We start from the raw sequence: 24,243 nt of genomic DNA on the forward strand, positions 1-24,243 counted from the left end.
CCCACACTGCATAGGTGAAAAAAGTGAAGTCAACAAAAAATCACTTTTGAGTGCTCTTTCATAGCGCAAAATCCATTTCAAACCATTTTAGGACTTTGAAAAACTTTGAAAAATTTTCGAACTTTGAGAAATTTTTTGGCCTCTGGTGTCTTATATTGGATTTTTTATGTTTTCACCAAAAACATTTAGTGAGAGTCTAGAACTTAGGTAACACCTTATTCTATATACAGCAAACATTGCCACAGCGGAAATCTGCCATTTGCTTGTTGGGGCGGGGGTTCGGACCCCACCCTCTACAAGACTTTTTACCACCGAAAAACTGATTTTCTCTTTGTGAAACAAAGTTTTTTGGATAAGTTTCGCCAGACTGCTTAACCCAAGAACTTCTCACAGGCTGGCGAAACTTAGCCAAAAAACTTTGTTTCACAAAGAGAAAATCAGTTTTTCGGTGGTAAAAAGTCTTGTAGGGGGGGGTCCGAACCCCAACCCCCCCCCCCCCCCCCCCCCTACAAGCATATGGCAGATTATCTTACTACTATCGTAAGAGATACCTTTTCGGCTCGGCTGGTCGTCGATTACTATTGTGTGATAGTTTAAATGGGGCAAAAACAAGGACAAGCAATGAAACGAGTTATTATGTGACCATAGCTGATTATCGTCTATGTACGTCCTCCCGACAAAAATTCCATTTTTTGGAGGAGCCCATTTGTCTTCCAGCATTGAAATGCCCCCAATTAGGACGTACAATTCAGTTCAGCTCAACATTCAAGGGACTCATTTAGCCAGGTTAAAATCAAGAACTCAAGATTGAAAAAAGCCACTCAAGTCTAATCGGCCACAGGGAAAAAGATAAACACAATGGACCTATAAAGTATAGCTACAAACTTCATTTCAGCGCCCCTAAGTCACATAAGAACTCCAACATCACTACCACTTGACAGCTACTGCAAATGCTCTACTGCTGCTTTCCCGGAGTCTTTCCTATTAGATCCCCCCTTTCCAAGAAAATATAACCCCTCCCTATGATGGTATACTTACAATAATGGGGGTTGACGCTATATGCCCACTAAGCTTGGAGGGCTATAAAAAGAAAGCCCCTTTTTAAACACAGAGCCTGAAAAAAACAAGATTTGAAATGTTAGGTTAATTTAATGAATCAACATGAAACTGCAAACCCTGTCAGCTCTAGGAGCAATTAATTCAATTTAGGCCACTAACCAGACAAGATTTTGACAGCACCGACATATCAAATATAAACAAATCTATTACATAGTTATTAGTCACGACTAAACTAATTTGAGATAATTCATTTGTCATTCACGCATTATTTACCCCTTTCTGGGATTAAATTTGAGCTTTCGCTAGTAATTTGACAGTAATATAAAACTGCACTTAAGTTGAGCATTAAGATTCTTTTTGAATCAATACTACGCAATAGCGACCATATATATTTCAATATAACTAAAATTGTGTGCAATAAATAAATTTCCTGACCTTTTTCGTCAATAGCCCCTCCCCAAATAAGTGGATATAACTAATTTTGAACCCCTTCTCAGTGTAAGTGTCATTTTTCATGAAAGTTAGCTATGCAGCAATACATAATTTACAAGAGTGCAATATAAAACTTGCCAAAGGGTGGTTCGCATTAACGGTAAAGATCGACATTTAAATAATTTCTAATTTCCATTATCGTTAGTTATAGTTCTTCTCAAACTGCTATTATTCGAACTAAGTTCCATTGATCCACTAGTTAAGTTCAGATCTTTAGAGCTGCTTTTACCTAAGGAAGAGTTGTAAGATTTCGACTTGTGTGAGTTTGACCTCATCAGCCGTTTTAGGAAACTTTTCTTGCCGCTCTTCTTGGAGATCTCGTTATCTTCTGTTAGATTCCCGTCGAACGTATTGCTGTGCTTCAAAACTCGGTTGCCTTTTTTCGCAGCTTTTAACAGAGTTTTGATAAACAATCACAAACTGGAGAAACAATCAGCATCGTTTTATAGAACGATTTCAGGAAAAATGAAGGTTCTGTGAATTCGTATAATGTTGCACAAAATTAATGAAAACGCGCTTTCTATATCTAATGTAGAAGCAGGCTTTGATTAGACAGAAAAATGCTTACAGAGATGGCAAAAAAGAATGGGCATTTTTCAAAATTCAGCCGACATTATTCTCTATGTTGCTGTAGGTTGGGGTGAGTCTAGGGGAGGGGTGGTGAGCACGGATGGTTGCGAGCGTGCGGGATAACAGGTGGGTGAAATTTTGGAGTGGTAGAGTGTGAGTGGGCGTGAAGTGGTGGGGAGGGTTAGGTGGGGAGTGGGAGGAGTGGGGAGGGATCAAACTCTAAGCAACGCCCTTAAAATCACGCACTTATGTCGTCTACTAAACAGTTTAGAATACTTAGATACTAGTGAGGCGTAAGGCTCTAAGAGATCTTAATGCCCTCCGGGCTTCCTGTTTATCCCGCTTTCGAGAAAGTCAAATAGTCATAAGAAAAATCGATCAGAGGAGAAGTTAGTAATTCGAAAAACATCGAAAAAGACCAGCAAGACTAATATAAGCGCTACAAACTTCCTTGGGAAGCAATTAAAATTCAACCCACCAGTTGCAGATATTCTTTGCACACTTAAGATTCATAGTGCAATCAGAACAAAGAACTAACTTTATCAAATTGTCTATATGGAGTAGTCACCATTGGCAAGAAAAAAGTTCCTACCAAGATAATAGTCTCCTTAAATTATTAAAAGGCCTCAACCGATACCTCAAAAGAAAGTTCAGTCGAGAAGTTCCCCTAAATTCTGAAATAGGAACTTTGCATTTAAGCCTGCTGAATCCCTGCCGCAAACAAAGGAAAAGAATTTTATCTAGGTTTTAGGAATAACCAAGGCAACAATTCACGCGAGACGGTATCAAAATATCGCTACTTCAAAAGAGTCTTCTGAAAAGGACAGGCGCTGTATATGATAATGCCTATAAAAAACAAAAAACAATAAGCGGATCTCTCTGTCTCACTTCATAATTTTTATTAGAAGAGTAGATAAACCAATCCGACACATTCTATAAAGGCAAAAAAATGGTTTTGCTTCATTTTCAAAAATATGCCCTTTTTGGTTTTTTCAAATCTCATGTTCCATAAATTCTTTAACTATTCAATTGAATGAACTACACACGCTTGAAGAGACCAATTTGAACGTTATTTTGGCAATATACAGAATTCAAAAAACAAAGTAGACGAAATCCACCCATCGTCTTTTTATATAAAAAATTATTGTGTTTCTATTTTTTAGATTCCAATAATCCACCTTTTTGTCAACTACATATCGCTCGCAATTTTTGTTATTATGGAATGAGTTATGAAACATTGGGGAGTGAGAGTTATAATTTAAAAATTGCAGTCCGAAGAAATAAAAAGATGGATTGAGTATTCAATTCTGTGTTATCTTACGATGATGAACCTGATACGAAAACTAAGATTTCCGAAAAAGCGGAATATAAAGGAGATCTTAAAATTGAGATGAGATCAATTGACATAATTCGCAAGAAAACTGTTTGCAACAAAATAAAGGATCAATTTTCAAAGCAGCAAAAATTGATATCAAAACCCTGTTGTTCGTACCCTTTTTGTTAGTGCTATTGGCAACGATAGCCCTGTTCTGTTTGTTATTGATTGCGGTAGGAGTAGTATTTGCAGTGTTTGGCAACTGGGGTGAGGACTTGTGAGTTGAGCTGCTCATGATGTCATCCGTGGATACTGCAGACATAGCCGATATCGAGCAGAGAGAGGCTGATTCGTCCGTAGTTTGGTCACCTGAAAAGCAACGTAAATTAGACCACTGTTTTTAAACGTATCCAGTTATTAATGAATTGAGACCGTGTCCGATTTTGATTCAACTACGGCTTATTGAATAAATGACTTACTGGACAGTACTGATCGCATTATTTCATTAGTCGACACAAAAATCACGTACGTCAAATTGAAAATCGGTTTATCTGAGGAGAGAGCTGCTATCTATACTGAATGCAGATGACAGTTAATCAATTTCTGATTACGCAACATTAGATCCGAATTCCAATAAAGTGCAAGGTATTTTAGTGAACTTTGTTAGACGATCGATTTATTTCCAGTGAGGTCCATTACAACAAACGCTTGAGACCCCTGAAGAGCTTAAGCAGCACTGTTACCAAATTTTATAATCTTTCAACAGTCTTTCAAGATCTTAGCTGACACAAGACACATTAGAAAGCCTTAGAAAACAGGCACGTCCCTCTACAAGAACCCTGGAGTTACTTTTCAAACACGTATTTCTAACAAAATAAACTTTCTTTCTGGATGCACGAGGAGCTCACAGAGATCATAGAAAAGGGTTATGATCACGACATTTGATTCAAAATTTCTGAAAGGAGCAGACATACCTCCTGCAAAGCCAGTGAACTTCGGACTGTTAAACATTCGACTGCTTCCTTCACTTTCACTGCAATCACCCCCATTCAAAGTCGATTCATTCTCGGCTGCAAACGACACCGTGGACTTTGAATTTGGGATTTTGTTCACAGCAACAGGGGTGCAATCAATTGAAATGCCAGCGCTGTTGGTCAATATTCCAGCCGAATCACTTTGACGCTTTTCGTTTACCAAAGATAGCCCATTTTGTCCATTTCGTGAAGTCGTCATATTGATAACATCCGAATAACTACTGTTGCTTCTCGGGCTTCTATGAGCACTCCGTTCACTCCCATTTTGAGCATTGGGGCCCTTGAAAACCTGTTGACGTTGACCAATAGAAACAGGTTGTACTAAATTATCATTTTGAGCTATTAGCAGTCGACTTTTTGGGTCTATGGAGTTAATTGTAGTCGAATCGCTTTCAGGTAACGAGGAAATGTCTTCCGTACCGCTTTTCCCCGGTTTGGAGAAACTCCTCAGAACAAAATTAGGCTGACTTGTCGATCTAGAAACGATTGTGCTAGATTGCGCGCTACTAAACGGGGGCGTTACCAGTGATGAAACAACTTGGCTATGATTGATTCCTGCACGTTGATTAATCACACTACCAAAACCAACACCTGAATTGACGCTTTTGATTATACTTTGATAGTTCGAGATGTACTTTTTCAGCTCTTTGAATCCGCTGTTACGAGTTATGGATCGCCCAGTTAAGGATTCAATTGCTTGCCAACGATTAGTCCGCTCGTGCAGGTCGTTCGTAACTTCAGTAAGAGCAGTTCGCGCTCTTAGAATTTCGTTGTCAATTCCCGACAAACCAGTTCCGTGGGCTACTTGGAGTGCACCTAAGAACGTATTTCGTTTTTTGGTTAATTTCTCACCGTGCTGCTTCGCAATCTCTAACTGCTGTTCTGCATTTTTCTTCCGAGCTAAGAAATGCTTCAACTCTATTTCGTGTGTAACTTGAAGCCATTCAATTAGCAACGGAGGCAACTCAAATCCAGAACTTGAAACCGACGACAACCTTTCCAAACTCTGCTGTCGTAGCATCCCTTGCAACTTTTCAATTTCAGCTTTCAACGCCAAATTCTCCTCATCTTTGTCCGCAAGTTTTGATATCAATTCTTGTTCTGAAATTGAACTATCCGATCGCTTCAAAATTTCTCCGTTACTATAAGCAGCCGATAACCTGTGCTCTGTAGATTTCCTCAGGTCATCTTGATCTTGATTTTCAAGCTGTTTCTGAGTTTGATTCAACGACTCTTCCGCTTGTTGCAAACTGTTCAAATCTTTCAGAACTTTCTTCAATTGCCTCTGACTGTAATTGTACTGGTAGAGCAAATACCAACAAGCAATTGATGAAGTCATTAAACCCAATAATAAAACTATGTCTTTGATTAGAGTATTCTTTTTGGGCAGGCCAAAGAGAACCACGTCCATAGCTTTCAAAGCAATCTTCCTTTGGTGCGTCTTGTTGACAATTCCCAGCTTTTGGAACAGGCTGTAATTGGAACTGTTTCAACTTCCCAAGTAAACAATTTTTGTATTAACCAAGCCTCTATAAGGACATTTTGCGTGCTTTAACTGAATGCGTACAATTACAGATAAACAAGGCCAGCCATCTGTTATAAATGGTGACCGTCATTATGATTGCTTCTAAGTTCAGAATTAAGCCTAAAACAAGAGCTCCGCCCCTTAGATAATTTTGAGCACTCAAATATGAATAAACTAATACTAGTTGATTAAACTGAGACAAGAGAATTTCCCCCCTTTTAATTTTCATTTTTTGCTGTGATCTTAGTAAAATATCGAAAATTTTGTTTAAGTCAATACTTTTAGATTATTTTGTAGCAAAATGCCCTTATTTTGAAGCAAAGTCCTTACTTTGAGTCTAGCTTATAGCAAATCTCTCAAAATTGAAATTAAGATGTCTTATAGTGTTTATGATAGCCATTTGTAACAAATAATAAAAAATCCTCAATCTGGGGAAAATGAACGTGAAATATTAATCCCTGTTGTTAGAAGATGACATGCAGAGTCTGGGGAGTGCCTTTCCATCAATTCTAAATTTGGTGAATATTGAGGTGTACTGAGGTAGCTCCACGGAGTATGTAAGCCACTCCTCTACATCCGAAATTGTCCAATTATGAACTCCAGTCAACTGGAACAGAAAGATCCATTCAAAAAATTACTGAGCAGATGCATAAATTTTGAAAAATAGCCGGCAAATTGCTGAAAAATGTCAGCCGTTGAACTCCCTAACACATATCGGGAATGAAACAGAAATAACATAACTGGCAGATTGCCAGAAAGTAACCGCAATAGCTTCGGGGATCTGCAGTCTCCAATAAATACAGACCGAAAAAATAACATTTTTATGAAATGCAGAGTGGTTATATTTTGCTTAAGAATCTCTTTCACTTATTGCCGTTTCATTTAGCTGCCCTCAAATACCCTCCAACTAGATTGACAAGCACTCAATTGACCTTTTCTCTTTAAATTAAGGTAAAGAAAAATCAACTTCAGGGCGAGGAAGTCATTTTTGAGAGTAAGTCACATGTGACCAAAGACTTAACCAAGAGAATGAACAAAAAACTATCTCCACTAAAAGTGAAAAATGAGGTCATGCATGCAATTCAGTTGAAATTGCAAGAACAAAAAGCAGATTCGAAGTGATTGTAAAGTCAAAAATCTTGACGACGAAGTAAAAAAACAGCAGACGGAAGAATTTCAGGACCGGCTCAAAGCGTCAGAATCTCACCAAAACCATTACCTGCTTCCGAAACCAATGTCTTGATTTAAACTTTTTACCTCGACAGATCTGATCCAAAAAAACTTTACGCACGCACCTGTCATGATTTGAGGATAGAAATTGAAGCAATTTAAAACAAAAACAATAACAATCATGACAGCATTCAGTGACAGTACAAAAAAGCCACACAAATTCAAAGCATAAGACCTATTTTGACTTAAAACGCACTGAAATCTTGATACAGCGAAAATACAATAATAAAAACATTCAGTAACGTTGACAAACGGCCAAAAGTCTTAGGATGGTCAAATATTGATAGAGTAAAAAAATAACAGGGTTTAACATTGTCGTGAAATACATCATTATACTACTCTTGAAAAACTAGAAATCCACAATCAACTCTGCGCGCCAAACGACCCATTATGAAATCATAAGGCTGATAAAACTCCGAAACAACTTTTCAAATATGAGACTAAAATTTCGGACTCAATTTCTTTTTGGAGGCAGAGCAATTTTGACAAAAAATAGATATAATTATCGTGTTGGAAAAAACTTCGACATGAGCTCAAGCTATTGTGAAAAAAACATTAATCAAGAAAAAGACAAAAGAAAACAGAATAATACAAAGGCAAAGACGTTTCATACTAATACTGAGACACCAACATTTTTCGCAGTGAGTAATAATCAATACTTTTAAACTTTGAGCTAGGCAATTTGTTCACAGCAACAGGGGTGCAATCAATTGAAATAATTTTCAATTCAAGTGATCAGATTAATTGACAACATTTAGAGACAAACAATTTGTCCCCTCAATTTATTTTCAGATATCGAAACTAGCACATTTCATAGGTCTTTAATAGCGAAAACTCACGACTGAGAAATGAAGCCTTTCTTTATTCACTCACAGAACTTCCGTTTTCTGCTTGCTCATCAGTAGTAATACTATCTGCCATGTTACTGGAGGGGGGGGTCCGGACCCCCCCCCCCCCCCCCCCTACAAGAACTCTCACCACCGAAAAACTGATTTTCTCTTAGTGAAAGCAAGTTTTTTGGTTAAGTTTCGCCAGCCTGAGAGCAGTTCTTGGGTTAAGTTGGCTGTCGAAACTTAACCAAAAAACTTGCTTTCACTAAGAGGAAATCAGTTTTTCGGTGGTGAGAGTTCTTGTAGGGGGGGTGTCCGGACCCCCCGCCCTCCAGTAACATGGCAGATATCCGCTGTTGAAATGTTCGCTGTATATAGAATTAGGTGTTACCTAAGTTTTGAACTCTCACTAAATCTTTTTGGTGAAAACATAAAAAACCTAATATAAGACACCAGAAGCCTAAAATTTTTCAAAAAATTTCAAAAATTTTTTCGAAAATTTTTCAAAGTTTTTCAAAGTCCTAAAATGGTCTGAAATGGATTTTGCGCTATGAAAGAGCACTCAAAAGTGATTTTTTGTTGACTTCATTTTTTTCACCTAAGTAGTATAGGGGTCGAAACATATCAAAATTTCGAATTTTTTGAAAAAAATTTTCAAAATTTTTCAAAGTCCTAAAATGGTCTGAAATGGATTTTGCGCTATAAAAGAGCACTCAAAAGTGATTTTTTGTTGACTTCACTTTATTCACCTATGAAGTATGGGGGGTCGAAACATACAAAAATTTCGTTATTTTTCTGAAAAAAAGTTTCAAAAATTTTTTGAAGCCCTAAAGTGGCATGAAATGGATTTTTCGCAATGAAGGAGCTTTCAAAAATGATTTTTGTGGACTTCATTTTGTTCAACCAAATAGGACATGAAAAACTCAGTTTTTGAAGTAGTCTGAAAGAAGTCAAAGAGCAGTCAGAAGCAGTTTTTGTTGACAATACTTTTGCAAATGTTCAGTGTGATGTGGAAAGCTTGGCTTTATTTTTTTTATATACATGTGTAACTATGTATATTTCTATCAAAACAAGTACGTATATTTGCTTACATGTGTTCAAAATTGTAATGTTTATGGAGGAATGAACAATTGAAAGAAACGAAAGAATGAGAGTTTTATTTATATAATTATGCGTATTCATGTGTATAATGAAAGTATATATGAAAGTGTATATCTGTTTATAAGTAAATATAACTGTGCTTAAGTTTAGTAATGTTTCTATGAGTATAAGCTGAAGTGTATGTCTGTGGGTAGAAATTGTAAATGTGTGTATATGTCAAGACGTTCTTGGTTTTATGTGTGTATGTTTTTCTATATCTATACAGTGAAATGTATGTATATATGTCTGAATGTGTTTATGTATTTATGTATTTATATGTTTGCAATCCGATGAGAGAGAGAGAGATAGAGAGAGGGAGAGAGATAGAGAGAGGGGGGAGATAAGTTCCTGGAGGGCAACTTAATTGCCTTGAAGAATGTTGTTATTTGTCTCCACGATCCAATAATATTAAATCTTGCTCACGGATTTTGACCCTCAGCGTAGCTAAACTCTGTCCCATTAAGCATTGGCAAGCAAAATGTCACAAACTAAGACGACAACAAATTTTTGATGTTCTGAGCATGCTTTGTTGAAAACTGAATTTTCTACACCTATCTAGCTACCATATTAAAAACTATCAAGATTTTTTACGAAAAAAAAATTCATGCTCTTTGTCTTTTAATCCTAGGCAAGAAAATGATAAAATGTTGCAACACAGAAGACAAAAACAACTTTTTGATGTTCTGAGCATGCTTTGTTGAAAACTGAAATTTCTTCTCCTATCTAGCTACCATAATAAAAAACTATTAAGATTTTTCTTAAAAAACAAATTCATGCTCTTTGTCATTTACTCCTTGGCAAGAAAAATATAAAATGTTGCAACACAGAAGACAAAAACAACTTTTTGATGTTCTGGCATGCTTTTTTTTTGAAAACGAATTTCTCTATACGCATTCAGCTACCCTTCTAGGATTGAGCAAGATTATTTACAGGAAAAAATTATTTGAGATAAATTGTTGAGAGATAAACAATAAATTGAGCTAAGTAAAAAGATTAAATTCTGTAAAAAACCGAAAAATTTGGTGGAAAAACTATGATATGCAGGAGCAGCTGAACGTGTTAGTTAAATAAAGTAGAATGATAGGAATTCGTCAAGAGCTTGAATCAAACAAATAGTGTAATGTTGTACAAGAAGAGTAGTTTCCACTGGAACTGTAAAAATAGCTAAATTTTCAAAAGTTAATTAGCCACTTGATCAATTAAGCAAGAAAGAACACAAGCTTTGTATCTGCGGGGGGTTGCTAGAAACAGCTTCAGTAGCGAATAAGTCTTGTTTGCGTATTGGGGTTAAAACTAACGGATAATGCGTGCTTTGACTGAAATCTTAAACAAAAGCGAATCGCTTCTTCAGTAAATGGTACCAGCATACTGAATATACATATACTCAACTATTAAACACTGGAAGTAAAATATCAGAGCACCTCAAGCCAATAAAAATCGAATGAGTTCATTATTGTTCTTTCTTGAATCAAATTTTCGGTGCATTCAGTAACCCTGTGTTAAAATTTTGGATTACTAATTGTTCTGTCGACGTTTTAAAATAACATCACCGTAACGATATTTGATAGAGCATCGGAAAGAGTAACATCCAAAGGAATTTGAAATTTAAAGCGACAGACTCTGTATAACATATTGGGTTATGAAGCCTGGCGAACATTTCGGAATTGAACACAACACTACTGCTACCTACTACTGCTACTGCCTACTACTACTATCTACAACTACTATCTACAATTAGTACCTAATACTACTACTACTACTACTACTACTGCTACCTACTAGTACTACCTACAACTACTACTAGATACTATTAATATCTACTACAACTACTTATTGGTTCTAAGTTACACTAGTACCTACTACTACTTCCTTTAAATACCTTCAAATGTTACCATTTGTTTACTAACTATCTACAAAGAGCTGTTTCTGTTTCTCTAAAAAATGGAAACAATTCTTATCTCTAGAGGAGACTCGCTGAGCATAAACAACAGAAGCTTTTCTCTATCTCAAGGTAATGTGTCCTGACTGACACAGACCGATAGAATTTAGCCGCTAATATTTTCAACAATTCATTAAGTGTTTGAAGTTTTTTCGAAGATATAAAAAACGCTGAAGCTATGTTGTATACGTTAACTCAGTAATTTTCAACTCAATGTTAATTTCTTAATTAACAATTAAGAAATCCATGGTATGGTATATCAAGTGGTACTTAATTAATTAAATCAATGTAGGGTTTTATTGTTTAGCGAACCAGTCTAATTTTTAGGAGTTTTTTTGATATGTTCTTTTTTTGAAGTGCAAATTTTTTTATACTTCATTCAAAAATTGCTTGCTTCAAAAATTCTATAGTGTGTACCTTAATGGAAACAAGCACTTTACAACCTACCTACATTATCAAAAAAACAGGTTTTACACTATATAGTTGTTTTCGTATGTTTATTCAGAGCCACCTGTTGTTTCAATTGTCAGGAATTACACAAATTTTCCAAATCCCTACGTTTCAAAAACTTGTATAGACAGAAAACTGCTGGGATAGCTTGCCAGAAGGACAATGCGTTTGTTGAGTTTCATATTAACCTTAGCTTCGGCTCAGGATGTGTTCAAAGCTGAGACTGTAATTGTGAACTTGCTATGCATCAAAAGTTTAGCGCTACATGATCTTGCAATTTTTGTTATATTAACTTCTTCCTAATTTGTTAAATTTCATTTGGTCATTGTTTATCTGAAGAAAATTAAAAACGAATCAACCTCATGAAACATTCTTGCACAAACTCGTTGCCCAGTCTTGTTGCATTCTTGCACAGTCTTGTCGCATTTGAGAGCTCAAACAAAAACATTAAATTTAGGTGTTTAGCTGAACAAATTTTGTTTGTTTTCAGCGTCTGTTTACACTCCATGGGCACCAAATGGTTCCAGAGAAGTACTTCTCGCGGAATTTGAAACAAAATTCTTCTTTATTAGTGTTCAAAACACAACCGGAGACAGTATGGCTTTGGATAAGCAAGTAGAATAAAAATGTGAAACATGGTCGATCACTTTACCTAAAAGTTGAACCATTGTGTTCGATTTCGAGTTTGTGATCTAAACACTATTCAAGGATAATTGACTTTTAAGAAAAAGGCTTCTTTTTTAGTATTCAAAACTCAGAGGTGGCATGGATTTCGATAAGCAAGTTTATTAAAATGGTGATTTTGGTCGATTGCTCTACAGAAAAATGGAAGTCTTGAGTTTGTGTTTGAATTTTTGATCTAAAAACACTATTCAAGGATAATTGACCTTGAAGAAAGACTACTTTTAGTATTAAAAACACAATAATCGGTGACCGCTTAACTTTGAGTTACCAAATATAATAAAATGTGAAAACTTGCCCTATCCCTCTAACTTAAAGTCAAAGTTTGAGTTTGAGTTTGTGATCTATAAATAGTATTCAAGGGATTATTACGTCATAATAGTTGTTATGTTATATAGTTGTGAACGCAAAACATTTGAAATACGTTCTCACAATCTATTTAGACTACAGCTATATATGTGTCAAAAAAGTGAAGGAGACCTTCTGGTTTTACTAAGCTTTTTGATATAATTTACTATATTATATAGACTATATTCACGTGGTCTATTATGCAATCTTTACTGCACGACTTCTGCAAGCATTCTAAGCTGAAGAGTATAATTTTGCATTGTTCTATAGAAAAAAAACAGAAATAACACATGATTTTCCTGGTGCTAGGAAAATTGGCGGACAGGTCGTTTAGTCGACAAGGAAAAAATGAGAAATTTAGACGACAGTTTTTATCATAATTGGTAAAAAAAGTCTAATTGGTTTATAAATCAGTAGTTCGGTTGTGATAGATTCATATCAACTCCCATAGACCGTTGAGGCATGACCATTGCCCGCGAGGCATGGCCAGATGCGGTTAAATGCAGTCCAACCACATAAAGCCTCCGTTACATTAGTTGATGAAAAAACTAAGGTATACTTGTCCGCTTACAGAAAAGTGTTTTAAATTGGCCAATCACAGCTTCAGAATAAGATTTATTGCTCATTTTACTTAAATTGTCGGTAAAATGTTCATTTTCTTGGTGTGTTGACATATTTTACCAGTAATTTTTGAAAAGATAGGTCAGTGCAACTCTTTAAATGATTAAATTTCTCTGAAGAATATTCGGCTAATGAACATTAAATATTGTAAAATAACTAATGTGGAGATACCTTTAAGTCATGACCACATTAAGTAACAGTTAACACAACTAATTTTGATTTTTGCTACCATAAAAACCGACAACACAGACAGTAGAAATCAAATTAGGAGCTTCGATACCATAGTCAAACTGACAAGTATACTTCTACATTCATTTGGCCGATTTGGAAAATTTTCAGTGTTAAAATTCTGTAACCCATAGTGCATCAAGTTCAAAGTTTAAGGTATTCAAAGTTTTTGGAAATTAGTGTTTCACTTTTCTATGCGGTAATATTGTATTATAATACTAGTATTCTTGGCTTTGTGTACTTCGTTTTGATGTTATCTTTCCGAAGGGGTTTCTATGTTTTCAAACGTTTGTTTGTTATGGATCCTATGAAGAGTCAATTTGAGTTCTTTCAACTGAGTCAAAGACAAAAAACAACTGTCAAAAGGCAAATCCTGATTATAGAGGCAATTGAGCTAATAAGATTTCCAGATACTTTAATGCAGTATTTTAATTTCCTCTGAGCTTAAAAAATGTGAGAAATAAGTAAAAATGTCTCTTGGAAAAAATCTCCAGGTGGAATTTTACTACTGCGTATTTTGCTTATTGCCACTATTGTCAATAGAGACCATTGTAATTTAACATGATTTTTATCCTCATGAAAATTTGTAGCCTCTATAACAATAAATGGTTGAATCATTATGTACATGAAAAAGTTGTTTTTCACGAGTAATCATATAGCAAAACCTTAATTTTCAATAAAGCTTTATTGATCGGCAATTTACGCTATGAAAATGAATCAGCGGTCTCACAGTTAGTATGAAAATATATTTTTTTCATGGCGCTCAAAAAAAAGGAAACCTCTAACAGAACTGCAAAATTAACAACGGTAAGAAAAGAAACGCTTTTTAATGTCAACTTTGCTTTTAATTTGAAAGACTTAATATAAAACAATGCCTAGTTGAAATAAAAAAAAGACTTAGATTGTGCAAAGCAAAAATTTATAAGATATCCTTGTCAAACAAATATTTATGTACAAGCTGATTTTTCATTACTCCTTTAACAAATTTGTTTTTTTACGACCTCAATAGTTTGCATTGAGAAAACTCATAGGAGAACGGAGAAGTATTTACTTCTTGCATCTATTGGAAATTTCGTTCTGATACGTTAAATGCTTACTATTCATGATACCATAGCTTTATGGATTAAAGAAGTTTTAAGTTCGCGTTAATGAATACTTAGGTTTTAAATTTCCATGAGTTACTTGAATAACATACTGAAATACTTCAAATTGACACATAACTCTAAAAGCTACTGAAGAAATTCTGTGAAAATCAAATGTTCTAAGACAAACACAAGTTGTTGCACATGTATACGGAAAACAGTAGTGCATACTTACGTCTATGGTTCAAATTGAGCCTTTGAGCAAAACATGTTTGTTATCTACTAACGTTAGCAGGGAACTTCTTATCGTTTCTTACAATAAACCACGTCAATACTATGCAAAATCAAAAGTATTATACAAATAACTTAATACTAAACGTACGACATAGAACCAGTTACTATATAAACTAGAAGCAATTGTAACCGTGAAAATCAAACAATAAGGCCAATAGTTGAGTTTAAATATATTTGATTTGTCCATTGCTTTTTCCATTGCTTTATATAAGTTAACGTTATTTTGTTTAAATTCAGCACAGTAGGGGGTCGAAATGTACTCCCAAATAAATAATTGCAAGCCTATGTACTCACTCTCTACTTGTCACAAGTTTTGCTGCAACACAGTAGAGTACATGTATATATACGCCTTCTTGATCAGAGACAAGAGAATACTTAAGCAAACTAATAAAAGTGCTTTTAGCCGAAAATATTAAGCAACAATTTTGCAGAGAAGACTGAACTTCTCATACGCACAGTGCAATTCTTCAGCTTTATACGTAGCAATCAGATCAAAACATTGAAATGTTAATGTCTGAGGTACTTAGGAGAAACTTCAATTCTTTTTACAACTGAAAAGGAATAAGAATTATTCTAACTGATTTAACAACTGAGTTCTCCTCGAAATGTTATAGGTCTTCATTGGAAACTATTTGGCTAATTAGGCTAATAGAACGAGTGCTAACATCCCAGCGAACGGCTTTTATTTACTTTTAACTGAATGAATTGCTTCTCAAATTAATATTTTAGCGTTTTCATTCTTGACTTGTATTTCATTCAGTTAGTGTATGCCAAAACCCAAACTCAACTGCCGGTTTATAACCTATAATGTATCATATCCTAACGCAATTTGAAGGCTCATTTCAGCGCACAATTGTCTATCAAACTCGTTATGAAAACAAAATTGCCTTTATACAACAAAGGAAGGACAGCTCAATTTCAAGCTGGACTACCTTCGATCATTGTCTCATACCCAAAAAATTTATTGACTTTGTTACTACATTACCTAATATAACCGAAGAGGAAGACTTTATCAACAACTCAACCCCCTCAGAAACGGGAGTAACTTCTCAGAATATACCTAATCCTTTGACTTCTGACATATGGTCACTTCCTATGGACATAAAGAGGATCTTGCGCAGTTATGATTTCGAAAGTATGCCACTCTTCAGGAGCCATGAAGAATATTTCGCTGCTTTAGAAGGTTTGGAAAATATGTGGAAAAAGCTCGAATCATGCAGAATTGAAACAAAACTAACCACCATTCACGATAAAATTGATCATACAACATCATCCACAACCGATGATAACAGAAAGACTGTGATATCTTCCATCTTAGAACGATTCCCTAGTCTTCTTGAAGAAAACTCGAAAATGGAAGAAAACTTCCAGAAACTTAGCACTGAGCCATCGGCTAACCATGCTCTACGAAAGAGGAGCCAATCTCGTGTTGTTGGAGGATGTGTAATTCACAGTGGAAATTTTCCAAAAAGAATGAGATTCGATGAAAATGTGAGGTGTTCATGCGACAATAACAACTAGAACTGAAAAATTCTTGTCGATTAAAGCTTATGAACTAGACGTTGGTATCCAGTAATTTCCATTTATAACCTGTTATTTTGAAATGCTGTGCTTTATTAAAATCCGTTGTGTATGCTTATTATCCAAATTTTAGTAGTTGAAAAACCACTCCTTTAAACTAAAGTATGTTAGTTGAACAATATCCACGTCAGACAAACAGGAAACAGGCTTCGACCTGTTTAAAGAACTAGAAAGTCGGAAATTTGTTGTAGAGTAGGATCCCCAAACCGTAGATTATCGTTCTGAAATGTTGAAATGGATACGCGCAAGAGTCGACGTTATAAAGAGCTGACGTTAGAATACACCGCAACTTGTTTTGATTTAAGTAGAGCCGAAACCAAAAAATTGCCGTTCATTACCCTAAATTGTTAGTTGATTATTTAAAAAAGTACCTGAGCGGGTTAATTGGTCTCATGTTCGGTTATGATAGTTTCATATCAAGTCCCAACAGCCGCTGAGGCATGGCCATGGTCCGCGATGATTTCAAGATAATATTTTTTTTTAATTTGCTTTCTAGAAGATACTAAATATTATTTTTTCCAATACTCGAATGTAGTAGTCTCATTTAAGAGCCAAATTAATTTGTCGCAAAATTTACCGTAAATTATCAACTTATAATTTAAATAAAATGTCGGTTCTCTTGAATCGGCTCTTTTCACTTCGGCTCTCTTACAAGTCACGGGTTGAAACAAAAAATTCAACCTGACCGCTTGCTTTTTATGAATAAAAAAACCTATATTGTGAGAAGTTCAGTCTTCTCTGCAAAATTGTTGCTTAATATTTTTGGCTAAAAGCACTTTTATTAGTTTGCTTAAGTATTCTCTTGTCTCTGATCAAGAAGGCGTATATATACATGTACTCTACTGTGTTGCAGCAAAACTTGTGATAAGTAGAGAGTGAGTACATAGGCTTGCAATTATTTATTTGGGAGTACATTTCGACCCCCTACTGTGCTGAATTTAAACAAAATAACGTTAACTTATATAAAGCAATGGAAAAAGCAATGGACAAATCAAATATATTTAAACTCAACTATTGGCCTTATTGTTTGATTTTCACGGTTACAATTGCTTCTAGTTTATATAGTAACTGGTTCTATGTCGTACGTTTAGTATTAAGTTATTTGTATAATACTTTTGATTTTGCATAGTATTGACGTGGTTTATTGTAAGAAACGATAAGAAGTTCCCTGCTAACGTTAGTAGATAACAAACATGTTTTGCTCAAAGGCTCAATTTGAACCATAGACGTAAGTATGCACTATTGTTTTCCGTATACATGTGCAACAACTTGTGTTTTGTCTTAGAACATTTGATTTTCACAGAATTTCTTCAGTAGCTTTTAGAGTTATGTGTCAATTTGAAGTATTTCAGTATGTTATTCAAGTAACTCATAAAAATTTAAAACCTAAGTATTCATTAACGCGAACTTAAAACTTCTTTAATCCATAAAGCTATGGTATCATGAATAGTAAGCATTTAACGTATCAGAACGAAATTTCCAATAGATGCAAGAAGTAAATACTTCTCCGTTCTCCTATGAGTTTTCTCAATGCAAACTATTGAGGTCGTAAAAAAACAAATTTGTTAAAGGAGTAATGAAAAATCAGCTTGTACATAAAAATTTGTTTAACAAGGATATCTTATAAATTTTTGCTTTGCACAATCTAAGTCTTTTTTTTATTTCAACTAGGCATTGTTTTATATTAAGTCTTTCAAATTAAAAGCAAGTTGACATTAAAAAGCGTTTCTTTTCTTACCGTTGTTAATTTTGCAGTTCTGTTAGAGGTTTCCTTTTTTTTGAGCGCCATGAAAAAAATATATTTTCATACTAACTGTGAGACCGCTGATTCATTTTCATAGCGTAAATTGCCGATCAATAAAGCTTTATTGAAAATTAAGGTTTTGCTATATGATTACTCGTGAAAAACAACTTTTTCATGTACATAATGATTCAACCATTTATTGTTATAGAGGCTACAAATTTTCATGAGGATAAAAATCATGTTAAATTACAATGGTCTCTATTGACAATAGTGGCAATAAGCAAAATACGCAGTAGTAAAATTCCACCTGGAGATTTTTTCCAAGAGACATTTTTACTTATTTCTCACATTTTTTAAGCTCAGAGGAAATTAAAATACTGCATTAAAAAATCTGGAAATCTTATTAGCTCAATTGCCTCTATAATCAGGATTTGCCTTTTGACAGTTGTTTTTTGTCTTTGACTCAGTTGAAAGAACTCAAATTGACTCTTCATAGGATCCATAACAAACAAACGTTTGAAAACATAGAAACCCCTTCGGAAAGATAACATCAAAAACGAAGTACACAAAGCCAAGAATACTAGTATTATAATACAATATTACCGCATAGAAAAGTGAAACACTAATTTCCAAAAACTTTGAATACCTTAAACTTTGAACTTGATGCACTATGGGTTACAGAATTTTAACACTGGAAATTTTCCAAATCGGCCAAATGAATGTAGAAGTATACTTGTCAGTTTGACTATGGTATCGAAGCTCCTAATTTGATTTCTACTGTCTGTGTTGTCGGTTTTTATGGTAGCAAAAACCAAAATTAGTTGTGTTAACTGTTACTTAATGTGGTCATGACTTAAAGGTATCTCCACATTAGTTATTTTACAATATTTAATGTTCATTAGCCGAATATTCTTCAGAGAAATTTAATCATTTAAAGAGTTGCACTGACCTATCTTTTCAAAAATTACTGGTAAAATATGTCAACACAGCAAGAAAATGAACATTTTACCGACAATTTAAGTAAAATGAGCAATAAATCTTATTCTGAAGCTGTGATTGGCCAATTTAAAACACTTTTCTGTAAGCGGACAAGTATACCTTAGTTTTTTCATCAACTAATGTAACGGAGGCTTTATGTGGTTGGACTGCATTTAACCGCATCTGGCCATGCCTCGCGGGCAATGGTCATGCCTCAACGGTCTATGGGAGTTGATATGAATCTATCACAACCGAACTACTGATTTATAAACCAATTAGACTTTTATTACCAATTATGATAAAAACTGTCGTCTAAATTTCTCATTTTTTCCTTGTCGACTAAACGACCTGTCCGCCAATTTTCCTAGCACCAGGAAAATCATGTGTTATTTCTGTTTTTTTCTATAGAACAATGCAAAATTATACTCTTCAGCTTAGAATGCTTGCAGAAGTTGTGCAGTAAAGATTGCATAATAGACAACGTGAATATAGTCTATATAATATAGTAAATTATATCAAAAAGCTTAGTAAAACCAGAAGGTCTCCTTCACTTTTTTGACACATATATAGCTGTAGTCTAAATAGATTGTGAGAACGTATTTCAAATGTTTTGCGTTCACAACTATATAACATAACAACTATTATGACGTAATAATCCCTTGAATACTATTTATAGATCACAAACTCAAACTCAAACTTTGACTTTAAGTTAGAGGGATAGGGCAAGTTTTCACATTTTATTATATTTGGTAACTCAAAGTTCAGCGGTCACCGATTATTGTGTTTTTAATACTAAAAGTAGTCTTTCTTCAAGGTCAATTATCCTTGAATAGTGTTTTTAGATCAAAAATTCAAACACAAACTCAAGACTTCCATTTTTCTGTAGAGCAATCGACCAAAATCACCATTTTAATAAACTTGCTTATCGAAATCCATGCCACCTCTGAGTTTTGAATACTAAAAAAGAAGCCTTTTTCTTAAAAGTCAATTATCCTTGAATAGTGTTTAGATCACAAACTCGAAATCGAACACAATGGTTCAACTTTTAGGTAAAGTGATCGACCATGTTTCACATTTTTATTCTACTTGCTTATCCAAAGCCATACTGTCTCCGGTTGTGTTTTGAACACTAATAAAGAAGAATTTTGTTTCAAATTCCGCGAGAAGTACTTCTCTGGAACCATTTGGTGCCCATGGAGTGTAAACAGACGCTGAAAACAAACAAAATTTGTTCAGCTAAACACCTAAATTTAATGTTTTTGTTTGAGCTCTCAAATGCGACAAGACTGTGCAAGAATGCAACAAGACTGGGCAACGAGTTTGTGCAAGAATGTTTCATGAGGTTGATTCGTTTTTAATTTTCTTCAGATAAACAATGACCAAATGAAATTTAACAAATTAGGAAGAAGTTAATATAACAAAAATTGCAAGATCATGTAGCGCTAAACTTTTGATGCATAGCAAGTTCACAATTACAGTCTCAGCTTTGAACACATCCTGAGCCGAAGCTAAGGTTAATATGAAACTCAACAAACGCATTGTCCTTCTGGCAAGCTATCCCAGCAGTTTTCTGTCTATACAAGTTTTTGAAACGTAGGGATTTGGAAAATTTGTGTAGTTCCTGACAACTGAAACAACAGGTGGCTCTGAATAAACATACGAAAACAACTATATAGTGTAAAACCTGTTTTTTTTGATAATGTAGGTAGGTTGTAAAGTGCTTGTTTCCATTAAGGCACACACTATAGAATTTTTGAAGCAAGCAATTTTTGAATGAAGTATAAAAAAATTTGCACTTCAAAAAAAGAACATATCAAAAAAACTCCTAAAAATTAGACTGGTTCGCTAAACAATAAAACCCTACATTGATTTAATTAATTAAGTACCACTTGATATACCATACCATGGATTTCTTAATTGTTAATTAAGAAATTAACATTGAGTTGAAAATTACTGAGTTAACGTATACAACATAGCTTCAGCGTTTTTTATATCTTCGAAAAAACTTCAAACACTTAATGAATTGTTGAAAATATTAGCGGCTAAATTCTATCGGTCTGTGTCAGTCAGGACACATTACCTTGAGATAGAGAAAAGCTTCTGTTGTTTATGCTCAGCGAGTCTCCTCTAGAGATAAGAATTGTTTTCATTTTTTAGAGAAACAGAAACAGCTTTTTGTAGATAGTTAGTAAACAAATGGTAACATTTGAAGGTATTAAAAGGAAGTAGTAGTAGGTACTAGTGTAACTTAGAACCAATAAGTAGTTGTAGTAGATATTAATAGTATCTAGTAGTAGTTGTAGGTAGTACTAGTAGGTAGCAGTAGTAGTAGTAGTAGTAGTAGTAGTAGTAGTAGTAGTAGTAGTAGTAGTAGTAGTAGTAGTAGGTACTAATTGTAGATAGTAGTTGTAGATAGTAGTAGTAGGCAGTAGCAGTAGTAGGTAGCAGTAGTGTTGTGTTCAATTCCGAAATGTTCGCCAGGCTTCATAACCCAATATGTTATACAGAGTCTGTCGCTTTAAATTTCAAATTCCTTTGGATGTTACTCTTTCCGATGCTCTATCAAATATCGTTACGGTGATGTTATTTTAAAACGTCGACAGAACAATTAGTAATCCAAAATTTTAACACAGGGTTACTGAATGCACCGAAAATTTGATTCAAGAAAGAACAATAATGAACTCATTCGATTTTTATTGACTTGAGGTGCTCTGATATTTTACTTCCAGTGTTTAATAGTTGAGTATATGTATATTCAGTATGCTGGTACCATTTACTGAAGAAGCGATTCGCTTTTGTTTAAGATTTCAGTCAAAGCACGCATTATCCGTTAGTTTTAACCCCAATACGCAAACAAGACTTATTCGCTACTGAAGCTGTTTCTAGCAACCCCCCGCAGATACAAAGCTTGTGTTCTTTCTTGCTTAATTGATCAAGTGGCTAATTAACTTTTGAAAATTTAGCTATTTTTACAGTTCCAGTGGAAACTACTCTTCTTGTACAACATTACACTATTTGTTTGATTCAAGCTCTTGACGAATTCCTATCATTCTACTTTATTTAACTGACACGTTCAGCTGCTCCTGCATATCATAGTTTTTCCACCAAATTTTTCGGTTTATTACAGAATTTAATTTTTTTACTTAGCTCAATTTATTGTTTATCTCTCAACAATTTATCTCAAATAATTTTTTCCTGTAAATAATCTTGCTCAATCCTAGAAGGGTAGCTGAATGCGTTTAGAGAAATTCGTTTTCAAAAAAAGCATGCCCAGAACATCAAAAAGTTGTTTTTGTCTTCTGTGTTGCAACATTTTATATTTTTCTTGCCAAGGAGTAAATGACAAAGAGCATGAATTTGTTTTTTTAAGAAAAATCTTAATAGTTTTTTATTATGGTAGCTAGATAGGAGAAGAAATTTCAGTTTTCAACAAAGCATGCTCAGAACATCAAAAAGTTGTTTTTGTCTTCTGTGTTGCAACATTTTATCATTTTCTTGCCTAGGATTAAAAGACAAAGAGCATGAATTTTTTTTTCGTAAAAAATCTTGATAGTTTTTAATATGGTAGCTAGATAGGTGTAGAAAATTCAGTTTTCAACAAAGCATGCTCAGAACATCAAAAATTTGTTGTCGTCTTAGTTTGACATTTTGCTTGCCAATGCTTAATGGGACAGAGTTTAGCTACGCTGAAGGTCAAAATCCGTGTACAAGATTTAATATTATTGGATCGTGGAGACAAATAACAACATTCTTCAAGGCAATTAAATTGCCCTCCAGGAACTTATCTCCCCCCTCTCTCTATCTCTCTCCCTCTCTCTATCTCTCTCTCTCTCATCGGATTGCAAACATATAAATACATAAATACATAAACACATTCAGACATATATACATACATTTCACTGTATAGATATAGAAAAACATACACACATAAAACCAAGAACGTCTTGACATATACACACATTTACAATTTCTACCCACAGACATACACTTCAGCTTATACTCATAGAAACATTACTAAACTTAAGCACAGTTATATTTACTTATAAACAGATATACACTTTCATATATACTTTCATTATACACATGAATACGCATAATTATATAAATAAAACTCTCATTCTTTCGTTTCTTTCAATTGTTCATTCCTACATAAACATTACAATTTTGAACACATGTAAGCAAATATACGTACTTGTTTTGATAGAAATATACATAGTTACACATGTATATAAAAAAAATAAAGCCAAGCTTTCCACATCACACTGAACATTTGCAAAAGTATTGTCAACAAAAACTGCTTCTGACTGCTCTTTGACTTCTTTCAGACTACTTCAAAAACTGAGTTTTTCATGTCCTATTTGGTTGAACAAAATGAAGTCCACAAAAATCATTTTTGAAAGCTCCTTTGCGAAAAATCCATTTCATGCCACTTTAGGGCTTTAAAAAATTTTTGAAACTTTTTTTCAGAAAAATAACGAAATTTTTGTATGTTTCGACCCCCCATACTTCATAGGTGAATAAAGTGAAGTCAACAAAAAATCACTTTTGAGTGCTCTTTTATAGCGCAAAATCCATTTCAGACCATTTTAGGACTTTGAAAAATTTTGAAAATTTCTTTCAAAAAATTCGAAATTTTGATATGTTTCGACCCCTATACTACTTAGGTGAAAAAAATGAAGTCAACAAAAAATCACTTTTGAGTGCTCTTTCATAGCGCAAAATCCATTTCAGACCATTTTAGGACTTTGAAAAACTTTGAAAAATTTTCGAAAAAATTTTTGAAATTTTTTGAAAAATTTTAGGCTTCTGGTGTCTTATATTAGGTTTTTTATGTTTTCACCAAAAAGATTTAGTGAGAGTTCAAAACTTAGGTAACACCTAATTCTATATACAGCGAACATTTCAACAGCGGATATCTGCCATGTTACTGGAGGGCGGGGGGTCCGGACACCCCCCCTACAAGAACTCTCACCACCGAAAAACTGATTTTCTCTTAGTGAAAGCAAGTTTTTTGGTTAAGTTTCGCCAGCCAACTTAACCCAAGAACTGCTCTCAGGCTGGCGAAACTTAACCAAAAAACTTGCTTTCACTAAGAGAAAATC

The 24,243-nt window shown here is 34.4% G+C and overlaps 1 protein-coding gene across 1 annotated transcript in view; it reads right to left on the reverse strand.

The window, feature by feature from the left end:
- Positions 1–1,129: 1,129 nt before the first annotated feature.
- LOC142347866 (uncharacterized) overlaps positions 1,130–24,243 on the reverse strand; it is a 41,516-nt gene continuing 18,402 nt past the window's right edge. Inside the window, exons 3-6 of the mRNA XM_075399007.1 lie at positions 6,454–6,602; positions 4,411–5,942; positions 3,614–3,805; positions 1,130–1,939 (exon numbers count right to left, since the gene is read on the reverse strand). Coding sequence (XP_075255122.1) covers positions 1,677–1,939; positions 3,614–3,805; positions 4,411–5,942; positions 6,454–6,602 — 2,136 coding nt within the window. The 3' untranslated portion in view covers positions 1,130–1,676. The remainder of the gene's footprint in view (positions 1,940–3,613; positions 3,806–4,410; positions 5,943–6,453; positions 6,603–24,243) is intronic.

Source organism: Convolutriloba macropyga, chromosome 10, assembly GCF_964194025.1.
Source record: "Convolutriloba macropyga chromosome 10, txConMacr16.3, whole genome shotgun sequence".
NCBI classification, from domain to species: domain Eukaryota; kingdom Metazoa; phylum Xenacoelomorpha; order Acoela; family Convolutidae; genus Convolutriloba; species Convolutriloba macropyga.